This window comes from Anticarsia gemmatalis, chromosome 1 (genome assembly GCF_050436995.1).
Source record: "Anticarsia gemmatalis isolate Benzon Research Colony breed Stoneville strain chromosome 1, ilAntGemm2 primary, whole genome shotgun sequence".
NCBI lineage: Eukaryota > Metazoa > Arthropoda > Insecta > Lepidoptera > Erebidae > Anticarsia > Anticarsia gemmatalis.
This window is the reverse complement of record NC_134745.1, coordinates 10501748-10516708: the sequence shown is the minus strand read 5'-3', so window position 1 is coordinate 10516708 and position 14961 is coordinate 10501748. Positions and strand designations below refer to the sequence as shown.

The window sequence follows — 14961 nt, the reverse complement described above, 5'->3', positions numbered from 1 at the left end:
CCCGGCCACGCCTGCCCCGCCACACCCGCACTTTATTTAACCGAATAAAAATCTGCAATACGAACAGGTTACGACGAAAATGGGATGCCGCCACAAATATTGGCACAACAAAACATTTACTGCAGGTTATATATCACAAAGTAAATGAAGCACAACATGAGTAAGAACTCCGCATTCTATTAAAAAGTGTGAGCTGAGCTCGAACTGCAGTTAGCATAATCAGCGAGGATTTGCCATGCCAGCTGGAATTACCGACTGCGAAGACCCGTAAAGTACAGTAATGTAAGTGAATACGAGCGCCTCCCCACGTAATTCAGTCGCCACATTAGCCCATTTTTCTCGTTTATGCGAGCGAGGTAAATATGGCAAATAATAGCAGAATGTATGCATGTATGTCATCATTTAGGCGGCGCAATGAACCGGTGGTCGCTACACAACAAACGGCCTAGTTTCCAAATGCGCTAATGGCTTGTGTACTGCAACTGTATAATTACTCACTACTATACTTCACTAAGTATTGATTTTACAAACATACAACCTTGTCTGAGCCAACGAGTAATGGCATTCGATCTGAATACATACTTATTTTCAAGTAAATTTTTTTATGGTACCTACTTATCCATTTCATCAAAGTAAAGTCCATGGTAACAGTCTATTGGACAAAGATGAATATCTATTTACGTAATTTTCACTCCGGCTAGACAGCTCCCTAGCAACGCCTTATATAATCTTTTATACACAGTCTGGCAAACAACAGGGTACAAAATTTAACTGAGTAACTGAAACGTAACATAACAATCAATTACGTAATCCTACAACACAACTCTAATGAAATGAGAACCTTTCTGAGTCTGATACTTTAGTCCTTATGAGCAAATGTAAGTAAAATAGCCATAACGATGTGGTATTTGGTTTTTCGTGTTTTTTAATGTTATTACTAATACAAAATTATACATTGCCTTTTTGACTTGTTGTAAAAAATACTGACTTGTCGTCAGTATTTTTTACTTACAGCACTCAAAAGTATACATTCCACATCTTTGAAAATTTTGTTAAATGAAAATTAGAATGTGTTATTATTTAATCTTATTTTTTAGAACATCTTATTTTATAGGCTCAATTTTTTTCCGAAATGAAGATAAAAATCATTGATAACGCAAATTAATGACAGATATCGAAATTATTCAATCATTCGTCTTAATTACTGTACATGCAATCATTCATAGTATCACAAATAGTATTCGTACAACACTAATGGTACCCTGTGGTATAGGTGGTAGCTATTGGTATAAATAAGTTAGTCGGAAACACGACTAAATTAACACAACTCCGTTCTGAACTACGAAATAGAATTGTTCAGTTGAACTCGCATTTATCCTGTAGTTCCCCTACTACGTTTATTATTCCTACAGTTGGATTCACTATGTGTTTACACGATAATTACTTACGCATGAACGTTCTTCAAACATGAATTATTATTGTGTTTGTGAATTTATGTTCGATATGTACGTGAAATAAAGCGTATTCGTTTCAAAGCTAATCTAATCTATAAAACTTGAAACTTAGTTAATATTGCATACTATGCAAATATACAGTATATAGTGTTAAACATATAAGGATATATTACATAACAGATTTAGGTACGAAATACCGTTAGCGTCGGATGCCACCAACAAGCGCATACTTTCGCAAACTATTATAAACTCAATAATTCGTATAATGTAATGCAAACAATTTGTCAAGCTGATGTACGTGCACGAGTTGACGCGTGCTTGTTGCAAGTTCCCGGCGTCGTCGCGTCGTCGCCTCGCCACCGTCACAACTATTCAGAGAACAGGTGCTGCCTTCAAACACTTGAAATACCTTAGACTACACTAACCGAATCAATTTTGGTTCAAAACAATTTCAAACTCCGTCATTGTAGCACACTTTGTTTCACTATCTCTTCGTAGCGGAGATTTATTCGTAGCTAAGCGTAGCAGTTCGTAGCAACTTACTGGCCACTCGTAAATCTTTTCGCCAGTGGTTCGCATTTAAAGGAAATGGCTAGAATTCAAACAAAACTCTGAAAGCTCAGTAGTGTAGTGGAAAAATAGAGGAAAGTGTGATGTTTATGTTACCAAGTTTCCTTAAGTTTCGTAGCACTTTTAAACCAAACGAAATGCAATCCTTAGAAGAAAACTATAAGTGAAACATTGAATATTGTACTGTAACGTCTTGTGGTAAACAAATGAATTGTTCACATCAATGTTATAGATTGATTGAAGTTTAATCATTCATTTTCAAAATCAATATTGGCCACTGCAGGCTAATGACGCTCTAGTTCAACTGTATGTATAACAATAGGTATTCGAAACAGAATAAATAAGAGAATCAACGTTATTGCCTATTCTAGTAAAATTTGTAATACAATATAGTTTGTGTTGCGCTCATGTAATTTCATCGATGTATTTTATTCGAGCCTTTGAGAGATAAAGGCTTGAAGGCAGACACGAGCGGGTACAATATCCGCTCGGCTTGTAAGGTAATACGTTACGCTTCCCACGCTATACTCTGCTATAGGGTACAACATGTGTATGCTTAAATTCCGTAGCAAGCCTAAGTGCAAGGCGCACCGCCAAATTCCGGCGGCGTGCCGCAGGGCGCAGCGGGGGCCTCCACCGCGGGGGGCGCAACACCGCTGCACTTGCCCGACCTTAATGCCGCCATCAGCAAATTGCGAAACACCAGCTGTTTGTGACAAGAAATCTCTGACATAATTCACGCCATTGGACCGCAATCGGTGCCGGAAATTGCTATGACAATCATCTCCGATGCGACATTTATGGCGGCGACGCTTACGAATCCTCCCGTGCGTCCTATTGAAACTTTAAAATGCGAACGATAAAAACGCGATCTCAGTTTTTATCATGTCATAACGATTTGAAAGCGCATTTAAAAATCTTTCCGGACGCTCCATCGCTTACATTTAAACACGTCGCGGGCGGAAGGAGGATCGAGTAATATCTGTCAGAGCGTGTAGAGGGTTATTAAATACCATCTCGGGGGCTGAGTGCACCGTGACCCATATCCACTCGCTGCACCGCCCGACTTATACGAGTGGACTTTATTGATTCGCAGTCTTGAGACGGTGCTCCGTCCCTGTCGCGCGCGCCTCCCGCGCCCGGCGCCTCGCACCCGCCCTCGCGCCCAGGATACACCGCGCTGATTCCTGTAGGCTACTTACTCAATATTCTAAAGCGCGCCCCGACGCGCGACGCCTGCACTACTCTGCCACAACAATACACCCTCAAATACCACTCTTCATAAATTCAAAACTTTACACCGCCTCTTATGTATCGCATTCAGCCGTGAGCACGAATATGACAGAACAAAGACACGAATGCAATAACAACAAAGTACTACGATCCTGGAATACGCTTTTAGACATTACGACATAAGAGAATAAATAAAATCCTTCTAAAGATTAATGGAAGCACTGCGGCTTTTACAGTTTGTTCCTTTTGTATTATGACAGAGTGCACAATGCGGCACTGGTGAAGCTTAAAAGAATTATAAGTCAGTGGTTTCCTGACTGAGTATTTTTTATTAAAGCGCGGTACAAGTAATACGAAGTAGTGTTTGATATTAAAGTGATAGGGAGCAGCGGTGCGGGCGCGTGGGCGCTGGTGGCGGCCGGCTGACGTCGTCGAAGGGCACGTCAATGACCTGGAGCGCCACCTCGACAGAGAACTCAATTTAGCGACCACTGCCTTCTAATAAACGTTACGGCAAAGTAATCACGTTATTGTTAGACGTGCCTCCCGGACGTTTTGTTCTTTTCAACAATACCTAACTAGTTCATTGAGATCCGACATGCGATCGTTTTGAATCATTCCGAATGAAATTAAACTGTCCAAAAGGTTGCGCTGAAACAATATAACTGAGTAATTAGGTGACTGTATTGTGCTAGTACGACGTGATTAAGATTCATAGTTGTAGCGTGACATGTACTAGTGTTAATTGTACCGCACACGACGCGACTCGTAAAAAACATTTTTTGAACGTACGATTAAATTTTATCGAGTACAATATCCCAGCAACTGCTATGCTTAAAGGAATCCAATAAGAAAATATGATAATACAGAGATACATGCGCCGCACGTTTATATATTTTCCTCAACACTGTTTCACAATTTTAATAAAGAGCTGCCGAGGTTTTACATGTTGCATAATATAGCTGTATTCAACTCGCGCAATACATTGAAATATTTGAAACAGTTTATCTAACATGTTTTAAACTTTATGTAGCATCCCGTGATTGCTCGTAAAATATTTTAGTTTTGTTGTTAACTTAAAATTAAGGTTTTAACATAAATACTTTTTGGTTAAAGTTGATGAATAGTATGTTGTTACGCATAGTTTGTGAATTCTAGTCAGTAGGTAACTGCTAGTTCGTAAACTAGTGCTATAAAATGTTATATCAATAAACAGCGATGAACCATAAATAGATTTTAGTTGGACGTGGCGATTACATAGAGCTGATCTGTGTCGACACTTGGGATTACCTCCGTTTGTTCAAATTGCGGGACCGAAATAGGTAGAGAGTAATGAAAATTAATAAACAATTTAACAATATAATGAAATCACCAACTATAAATTGATTTAAAGACAACAAATTGTGTAAAGATAACCGTTACACTGGATAATTACATATCTCGATAACGCCAAAGAAAACATACTGTTGTGTTTTTGCTGTAATTAGAAGAAGACAACTTTAGTAGTAGCACCTTTAAAAATACATAGTTTTCCAACATTTTCCATTGAAGCCTTGCTATCTCGGGCATCGCAATGCATGTACTTAATTGAAACCGACAATTTCGTCCTAAAAGATTGAAAATAAATTTCTATAAACCGAATAGTACGATACAAATATTATATTCTGCGTGTCTTAGCTGAAGACGTATTTCCACGTTCGTTGTAATAACAGTTATTACTTATTGCGCCTCCCGCGATCCTGATGTATGAGTATTACGCGACCAAACTTCTATTACTAGTACATGACGCGAATGTTATCTATACTAACTAATATTATAAAGCTGAAGAGTTTGTTTGTTTGTTTGTTTGTGTGAACGCGCTAATCTCAGGAACTACTGGTCCGATTTGAAAAATTCTTTCAGTGTTGGATAGTCCATTTATCGAGGAAGGCTATATGTCATCACGCTACGGCCATTAGGGGCAGAGAACCAGGGAAAAATATTACACAAACGGGGAAAAATTTGACCTATTCTCTCTTCTGTGACGCAAGCAAAGTTGCGCGGGTCAGCTAGTGTTATAATATATACGGTTTAATGTATATCTGTGGATTCATGTGTCATGTGCAACGATGATTGGATGATCAAAGATCGTTCGAGCGCAAGTGTTCGGTTATTGGGTGCACAGATAAAAAATTTTAACAAGTCTATGACCGAACGAATGATTGATTTACTAGTTTTTTTTAAAAGGGAGTAATAAATTTTACCTGCATTTTTCGCGGACATGTTAAAGCTTTTTAAAATCCTTGATGTCTTAAAAGTTATAATCCTTTTAAAAGCCTACTATATTATAATTATTAATTTTACAGTTACGGATTATGTCTACAGTAATTATGTCTTAGATTGACAGACACATTTCAGTTTTACAGTTAGTAACTGAAACCGAAAACGTTACAGTGGGAATACTCTATTCATCTATACATATACATGTTACTATTGTAATTAAAACATCAAAATTTATAAACAAAATATAATTCAATCTATTTGGTAAAACTTGAGTCTTTAATGGGATTTCCCGCTTATATTCACAGCACATACCCACATATGATATGTAAGCAAAAAGTCAACATCGTACAGTACACATACACGTGTACGTCTATGTATGTGTGTACATGTAATCGGATTACTCATGTGTGAGAGACAGTCGACCGCACGCTCATAGCTGCAGACTTATTGCATTACGTCACCGAGTCGGCGCACGTCGTCGCGTGTAAACAACCCTTAACACGCTGCCAAATTAGTTGTTACACTTTATGACGCTACCTACCGATCGAATACCAAATGAAGTAATGCCAATGTTCGTGTACTTCAACTGAAGATTATCCAAGTTTACGTTGTCGTCTTACAACGTTTTTACAACGCTGTTCGTGGGACGCTAATTCTACCTTTACAATCGGTTATTCGAACCAATAATCGCTTTATTCATTTAGAGTTAAACCCCTGATTTAGTTTGTACAGATACTTATTGCAAATCGAGTAATTAATAATACATATTGTAGATTATATTTTGAATTTGTCGGTCCCATACATGTAATAATATTTCAAGTAAATAGCATCAAAAGGAAATCTAATTCCTAATCATAGTACATTTTATAAAGTACTTTAGTTTTAGAATTTTGAATATAGTGTCTTTTGAAATGTGAAATATCATTGCATTCTCCCTCATTATAAATCCACCCGAATCAATTCGTATATGAAATGTGCATACGAATATAATATTCACCGCATCGTTTATTTTAATACCTAGCATGATACGATTTAAATGAAAGCGAAGCATGTACAAATACACAACATTTTTAATCAATTTGTCGTGCATTCTTGAAAACTGTATTGTAATTATACGAGCAAAACATTTTCTTCTTCAAATGTGAACCATAAAGTTATACTGTTGTAATTCAAGTTATTACCATAATTCGGCAAGTTCAGAATAATATGAGTAGTTACAAAATGCAGACATGCGACGATTATACGTACGAATGTAATATGTATGTATAATATTACTCAGCAAAGTTCACTTACCCCCGTCTGAAAACTTGCAGCTCCTCCCAACGAATGGCACTTTCTTACTCGTTTATTTAAAACTCGGAATATTACGAATATAGTGGTGAATGTATTGCGACTGTGAAGAATATACGACCACCCAGTCATGTCGAATAAAAAGTTTTACAACTATTCGGTGTCATCTTCGAACACGACTGGTATTGAAAACTGCAGATTTAAAGCACTCTCACGGCATATACTCGCCTGTTTATATCGTAATGAAGTTGAGTATCGAAAAGGCTGACAGCGCTAAAGTACTGGTAAAAAGTGTTCCATACATTTATCGTGCTCTAGTTATTTAAAGGCGGCGGTGTATAGCATTACATTGAGCGCCAACGAGACGGAATCATAGTGAATACGTCGCGTTTATCTGAGCCGTTTATCTTCGCTTTATTCGCTCTCAACCCCTCATCTTTACCGGTTGCTACAAATGAGACTGGCATATCGACGTGCTCACTGTGTTTCTTTTTTAAAGAGACCTTTTTTCGTATTGAAATTCATTTTACAAATTACGACCGCAATACGTCCCCTGTGACCCTCTGCGCCTCTGGCATAATAGCGTTATCTTGTCACGTCCTTCGGGACTCGTAAGATGTGGTAATTGTTATTAATATGTGAACCATATGTCGTAATTATTGCAGAACTGTTGCAATATTATAGCGATAAATTAAAAAGCTTGAAATAAATACGTTTATTGAGTAAATTTAGGGGCAGGTAAATTATTATATTCATAAGTAATTGAATCAAGTATTATAAAGTTATAATTCTACAACATTACTAACCGAATATTTACTTACACATTATGTACGTTACAAACAGACATGCATACATGTCGGTCGTTGAATTCCTCGCGGTTAATTAATTCCACTAGTCGGTGGCAAAACAACGAGCGAACACCACCACAACTGTACAGAATAACGTAGAGATTATTAAAATATAACAGCACAACATTTACGAAGACTCCATTTATCTGCAAGGAGCTCGCAAACAGAATAGTTCGCATAATAAGTTGGGAATAGGACTCAGCAATAGTGGGCCGAAAGCGGCGGAACTTGGCTCAACAATAAAGTTGAAAAATCGAGGGGATTGCTGCGCTGCGGGCGTCGCGCCCAGAAAAAACGACGCCTACATTTCGCACTTAATGAAACTGTAGCTGAAACAAAATAAAGGAATGTATTTACGGCGGCACTAAGCATTGTTCCAAGAATACTCACCGCCCCCGAGCTGCTCTTAATGGCCCACATAAAATATCTGAGGTGTCATGTCATTATTAAATAGCTCGTTTTCTCTATTAGCTTTTCTATAAAAGATGCCGCTACGAAGACTGGAGATGTAACTAAACCATATGTTTTAAAAGATTTTAATAATAGCAATGTCTAACTTTTATACTGAAAGAAGGTTGAAGTTCATTAAAAAGGCATCTCGTCATGCTGAGATAAAATGTGATATAAGATTCCTTCTTATTATCAAAGGATTAATTTTAATAAAAAAAGACGGTGTCCGTGGTATGATGCGGCGGGTGTCGGACGGTGCAAGTGCGGCGAGCGCGCGCCGGTGTAAGGAGGCGCTCAGTTCAGTGCAAGTTTTAATTACTTCGCCCCCACTTCGCAAGCTTGTTCCTACGATGGGGCTATTTCGTCTGACAACTAAAAACTCTCATTTATAAATTGTGTTTGCCGTAAATCCTTTTTAAAACTCTGAATACTTAATAGGTAACGGATACCCAACCGGAGAATCGTGTTCTCAGACTAACAAGTTCCATTGTAGATACAAGTGCAGGAAAAGTTTCTTTGTACATACTGCTTTAAATTAAAAAATCGATGGGTAATAGTAATAAAGTGTTCGAAACCAATGTATAGGTGACGCTTAGACCTATGAAGCTATTGGTTCTAGGTCGTAAGGATCACGCGACCCCTATAATATTATCAAACTCTCTCAGGTCAAAAGATTCCCGAAAGTTTACAAGGTGACCTGGAAACGACCGCACTTATCGACAGCGTGTTACTTTTACGAAGTTATCTGGACGCGATATTTTATTTGAAAATTGACTTAATTGGATGTTTTAACCCTAAACCTACCCTGATTATGCTCCTAGATATAATATAAACCAAGCGCTGAATCTGTGTTTAGATTAAGGCAAAATGCTCATCTAGTCGCTTAATCCTGTTTTTCTAATATCCTGCCAAAAAAGGGGTAATAAAATCAAATTAAGGAAAATAGACGTAGCGTCGGAGCAGAGATCGCGAATTTACAGATTAAATTAACTTTTTGAAATTATGCCAAAATGAAACAAACTCGCCGGAAACGGGTCTGTAACGAGTATAAAAAAACCGCGCGGTAGAAAACACATCCTGGGTTCAATAAAGGAAGGGAAAGGTGTGGTAGGGGTGCGGAGCTGATTATTTTTGATCGTTCGCTAATGCCCTGGCGGTGAGGACAAAGGCAGCTATCGATCAGGCCAATTCCACGGCGGCTAATTGCCGACAATTGTCTACCGCTTTTATCCGTCCACTCTTTGTGATCGCGCGGCTCGCCTGGCTCATTCGATGACTTGACTGTTTCAACCCTTGTAAATCATATCAAAGGGGAAATGATGACACAAATACTAACTTTTATTTTAAAACGCTGCTCGCTTTAATACTTTCACTTGTTTCGTAATACACTTCGTAGTTTTATGAAAGCTTGGATTTACCTTTGTCATCGTTATTGACTGATGTATGCTGACGTGTTTGTGACTCATTCTATTTGATGTTTTGGTTCAGTGGAACTGGGTCAAAACGACAAGGCATTACTTTTTAATTACACTCGTGCGTTTTGATGATAATCTTTCTTGGAGTTACAAATGTGTGATATTTATTGTCTGTAAATATCGAGCGATTAGTTTCGTTGACTACATATAAGTTGACACAAAATCAAAGCTGAAATATGAAATGCGAGTATAAGTAATATGTGCTAGATAAATTTGATTTTACTCTATTTGTACGAGCTAAGCTTTACAAGATAGACTTATTATAATATTTTATGTTGTTGTAGCGTATAATGGACAGCGCGGAGGCGGCGGCGTTGTCGGCGGGCAGTGGTAGCGACGGTGCGCCGGGCTCGTACTACGACGCGCGCTGGCTCAACGTGCACGCGGACGACGGCACGCTGGCCGCGCGCGCACGCCGCCTCGCGCTCACGCCCAGCAGGCACTTCGACCACATCGCCGTCAACACTAGCTACAGCGCCGTGCTCATGCCGCCATACATCAACACTGAAGGTTTGTACTTACATCCTAATATGTTCCGTTGAGTAACATTCATAAACCAGTTCAGATTGAAACAGATTTAGAACCTAGTCTGCATGTAATTATTTGAGACAGGGATTTTTAATGCTTCAACCAATAATATAATATTACACAACGTTGTCATCGAATACTTGTCGAATCAACTTTGCCGTCAGAACAGATTACGAGACACACAAACAACGGCAATTTTGTATTTGTCCTCATATTTTACACCGAATAATAAAACAAGCGAAAAATTCTACGAACTCTCCATCCCTGAATAATGGAACCTAATATATTGTTGACACAGGGGGCGAGAGGGCGCGCGCGGGGGGCGCGGGGCCCACAATGATTTATGGACAGATTGACGTTTTCCTGACTATTTAGAAATACTCATTCGAACAAACGTTATTTCAAATCCATCATAAAATAAGACGACATTGTTAATATGGTCTTTCTATTGTACATAAATAATCATTTTCTCTACGATTCATTTTGACCGTCTTCGATACAGAATTGTGAAAAATTCTGAACAGTTTGCAACAGTCAGTGGACCGCGCCCTCTCGACCCCTCATCGTCCCTCTATAATATATGCGTATTTAAATGTTTCCTATATCACAAGACTACAAAGATTACATTCTTCACGCTATTTCCCCATAGCAATAGATCAAAAAATATGAAACGTGTCGCACCAAAACTACTGAACAGATTTCCTTTGATGTGTTCCATTTTGACTGGAATGATTATTTTTGTTATAAGTTACCTCACTTTTATATGTATAAATTGTCTAATTAGCAAAATAACTATCAGAAACTTTATAAAAACAAAACAGTGTTGATAGCTGTAGCCCAGAACATCGTCTGGCGGTCCGTATTTAATTTAAAGGGCGAAATTACATAGGGCCTGGTGCGTTTATTTAACAAACCCATAGTACACAGGCGAACCATTAATTTTTCCGGCCGGCGGTCCAGGAGAAAGCAATCACGGCTGCCCAATGAACCAAGTTTGCCAATTACACTTCTTTTAATGGGTAGTTAAAGAAAATTTCCCTAATTGCTGGACAGGGTGCCAACACTGTCGCGATTATCCGCTATTGTATAACTGAAAGTTACTGCATTCATACATAATTCATAAGTTTAACAGCACGTGAAATAATTTGCATATAATAAGCTGAATTTAAACTTGTTCGTGTTGGCCACCGTTCATAAACTGTTTTATATATTGTTTATGTTATAAATTATGTTTTGTTTTTATTGAGATTTATTTAACGAACAACCAGAATACCTATGCCAGAATATATATACCTATATGTTTGATGTAGTCATTTATATTTTATTTTATTACAATGTTATTATTTTATCGTAGAGGCATTAACTATAAATAAGGTATTGTAGTTGAACATCATGTGTGCAGATATAGCTGAAAAGAGGACGTGGTTACCGTATATCACCGTATGCGGCATTTCATTCATTTGTCGTGACATACGTAGTAGCGTTTTTGCCTGCTACGCGAGGCTTAAAGTCCTTATGTATAAAAATAGACGTAGGCATTTTATAGAATCCTCTTAATTTCCGTAGCACGTAGAACTTTTTTGTGACTAGCTCGTAGCAAAAAGTTGTCGTAAGTATTGGCTTTATCTCGTGATATTGTCGCAGATGGCGAGGTTCAGAATCAGATCGCGTGGTCGGAGCACTTGGACCCTTTGTTCGTGAACAACTATGAAATAGACCCTACGCTGTCATGGCAGTACTACGCCTCATCTTCGGGGTTCATGAGGCGATACCCAGGTACGTAGCGGCGAGAGGTACCTATAGAGCAATATTAATTCGTTGATCATAACTGGTTTCTGGACTTTTGTGCTGATAATATACAAATCATATTACCAGCATATTCACCAATGTTAAATGGTGTGCCAAATAAATCTTATGGGTAAAGGTATTCAGTTGAGTATTCCGCTACAAAATCATGTGATAGACCTTCTAATCGTTTCTTCTTTTTGCAGCCATGTCCTGGCCACCAGAAGACGGCTACTCGCACCACGCAAGGGATTTCTACGACTTCAGGTCTTCGAACTGGTTCGTTGAAGCGGCTACTTCGCCCAAAGACCTGGTGATCCTGCTCGATGACTCTGATGATCTAAGCTCCTCATACTGGCGACTGGCGAAGTCTACAGTATCGGCACTCCTCGACACTCTCGGACCAAACGATTTCGTCAACATATTCAGATACAGCGATTCCGTTTCCGAACTTCACACGTGCTACACGAAGATTTTGGCACAGGTCAGTAAATACGATTGTATTATATTTAATATTTTTATTTAAGTAGTGAACGTAAGTAAAATTAAATATCAATTTCATGTCTGCAGTTAAATGTTTTTCGTGTAAGGAGTTCTTAACGTCGCTCACCATATAAGAAAAAGCAATAAAGTAAAAAGTCATTCAAAGCTATTCCCAACTAGAATTTGTTATTGATATAAGATGTATTTTCTTAAATATTAATCTATTTGTGTTAGAAGTTTAGCAGCAAGTTCAAAAGGGTCGTGCATCAAAGTAGCGACCTTTCGATCTAGAGTTCATGCCCTTGTCGTGAGACTATTAAGTTCTTTAAAAGATTGCTTTTAATATTATATGATTCTCTGTAGTAGATATTATAGCATCTTTAATACATTTATTTAGCAAGTAAATAACCGAGATGGGAAACGTAACGACTGAAAGAAAATATTCGAACAATATAAGCGATACGGTCCCTTAACGACAAACAGAATCGTGCTCTACAAAAAAAAAACCTTTTAAAAGATACAATCGACTTCAAAAACGTAAGGAAAGAGTTAAAAATAACATTATGGTCGATGCTCAGTTGATTTCACTGGCGAGATACTATGTAATGTCCAGTAATGGTTGAACGCTTAGATTAAATGGTCGATTATAGTTTATTACACACTATTACCCGTGTGCGTTCCGTAAACAGCAATCAGGAGCAATTAGACGACATAAGTTTAATTAAAACAAGGGTACCGGAACAGGTGGGCGGAACAAATTGTTTAACGTCAGTACTGATTTAAACATGACGTAAATTTCACGTTGGAATTGCCCACCTACCCACGTATAAAGCTTTTAATATCGGTTTGTGCGTGTCAATTACTGCCGGCGCACATTGTCCGCGATTTTGTATTAACAATGCAGGATTTGGGTCACGGCAAGATAACACCACGTTAAGGATTATACACCAAAAAATGTACGGAAAAAAAACTGACGAACATGGAAATGGGTGGAGGAAAATCGGTATAAAATTAAACGGGCGCTCCCGGCGCGTGGCACAATGAATGCTTCAAGTATTCGTGTGTAATTAATTCACAATAACGCACAGTTTCATTTCATATTTAACAGAAATATGATTGCAATTAATACTTTTGTTTTGTATGTCTACATAATGTACAATTTTTTTTCAATAGCACAAGATTTTAAACCTATCTTTTTTTTTTCAGTTTGAGCCATTAACGTTTCAGTAACACGAGGCTCTAAAGCTTATTTATTATTCTTCTGTTAACGTTCTGTACAAAGTAAATAGACATTATATGTACCTGAAACGATATTAATTTTGAAGGTAATACAAAGGATCGTGAAGTTATTCTAGGTACTCGTTAGGTCTAGTTAATTACAGAGAACAACGCTAGCCGCTCAGTATTGTGAGGCAAATCTTCGTACTTCCCATGTATAATTAAACACAAAGTCACATTTTGAATAGGTTTCCATTAAGGTCCCGACCACGAAATGTGCAAGTACCTTGACAAGCTTTCACCCAGAGACCTTTGTCCCGCTTGCCCTTCTATGACCCGACGTTATAAACTTTTCATTTTATATGGTACCTATTAGCCTCGAACAACGTAACTTGTGAAACTTTCATAGCATTTTTCATATCAAACTATTGGAAACCGTTTAACATTCAGTCTGAGGTTTATCAGCAAACAATTCGTAGAGAATTATCGAGTCTTATAATCAACCAAATTCAATGGAGGTATATAAAAATATTAGACTGCTTTTTATTTTGGTACTGAGTAAAATGCGTTAACTTCCATTAATATCGACTAATCAAAATGCCATTATTTCACCCGCCGAGAAGACGAATAAAATGTACTAATTGCTAGATGTATAGGGTGAGGTAAATTTGTAGAATATTATTCATATTTTTAGATGCTTGGCATTTTTCAGCTCTAATACGAAAATCGATAGGAAAATTACCTAGATATCGGCGATGGTTATAAGCGCATTTTATAGATAAACTGCACTGGTTATACGCACCTACTAGATATTTAGTAAAGATTATCGATATACAAAGAACTTAGGTTTTGGGAGGTTGTTTTTTGAAATTACTTGTCATTGTAAAAATCACAGTGTAACTATATGCCTATAATTTTGTAAGAAGCGTTATATCTCGGCTAAGTTCCTTTCTTGCCACTAACCACCTCGGAGTAAAATTATATTTTTGTAAATATACAAATTTACCAAAAAAACAAAAAAAGTTGCAAAAATCAGTGTTACAAAAAAGATCAGCCTGTTAATGTACAATGTAAATGTGTTGTGGCAAATGCAAGTATCGCGTGTCGATCGACTTGGCGAGCGTTGCGGTGCGGCGCGGTGCGATGCGCTGCGGCCGAGCGGTGCGATACTCATCTGTCCTGTACGCGCCGTAATGGATTCAATCCACCAACTTTAATGCGTCACCATTAATATTGCCTATCAGATCATTTTAGTTTCACTGCACACAAACACCACAATTAAGTAAACGAAGCAACCGTTTATAGTGTAATCGTTATGTCGTATTTTTCCGTTCATTTACACACGACCATGTAATTAAATTGATT

The 14961-nt window shown here is 37.9% G+C and overlaps 1 protein-coding gene across 3 annotated transcripts in view; it reads left to right on the top strand.

Moving 5' to 3' along the window:
* Positions 1-14961, top strand: part of stol (voltage-dependent calcium channel subunit stolid) — a 55210-nt gene that overhangs the window by 26576 nt on the left and 13673 nt on the right. For all 3 annotated transcript variants that reach the window (XM_076118713.1, XM_076118705.1, XM_076118722.1), the window contains exons 4-6: positions 9867-10092; positions 11755-11886; positions 12102-12379. In XM_076118713.1, coding sequence (XP_075974828.1) covers positions 9867-10092; positions 11755-11886; positions 12102-12379 — 636 coding nt within the window. The remainder of the gene's footprint in view (positions 1-9866; positions 10093-11754; positions 11887-12101; positions 12380-14961) is intronic.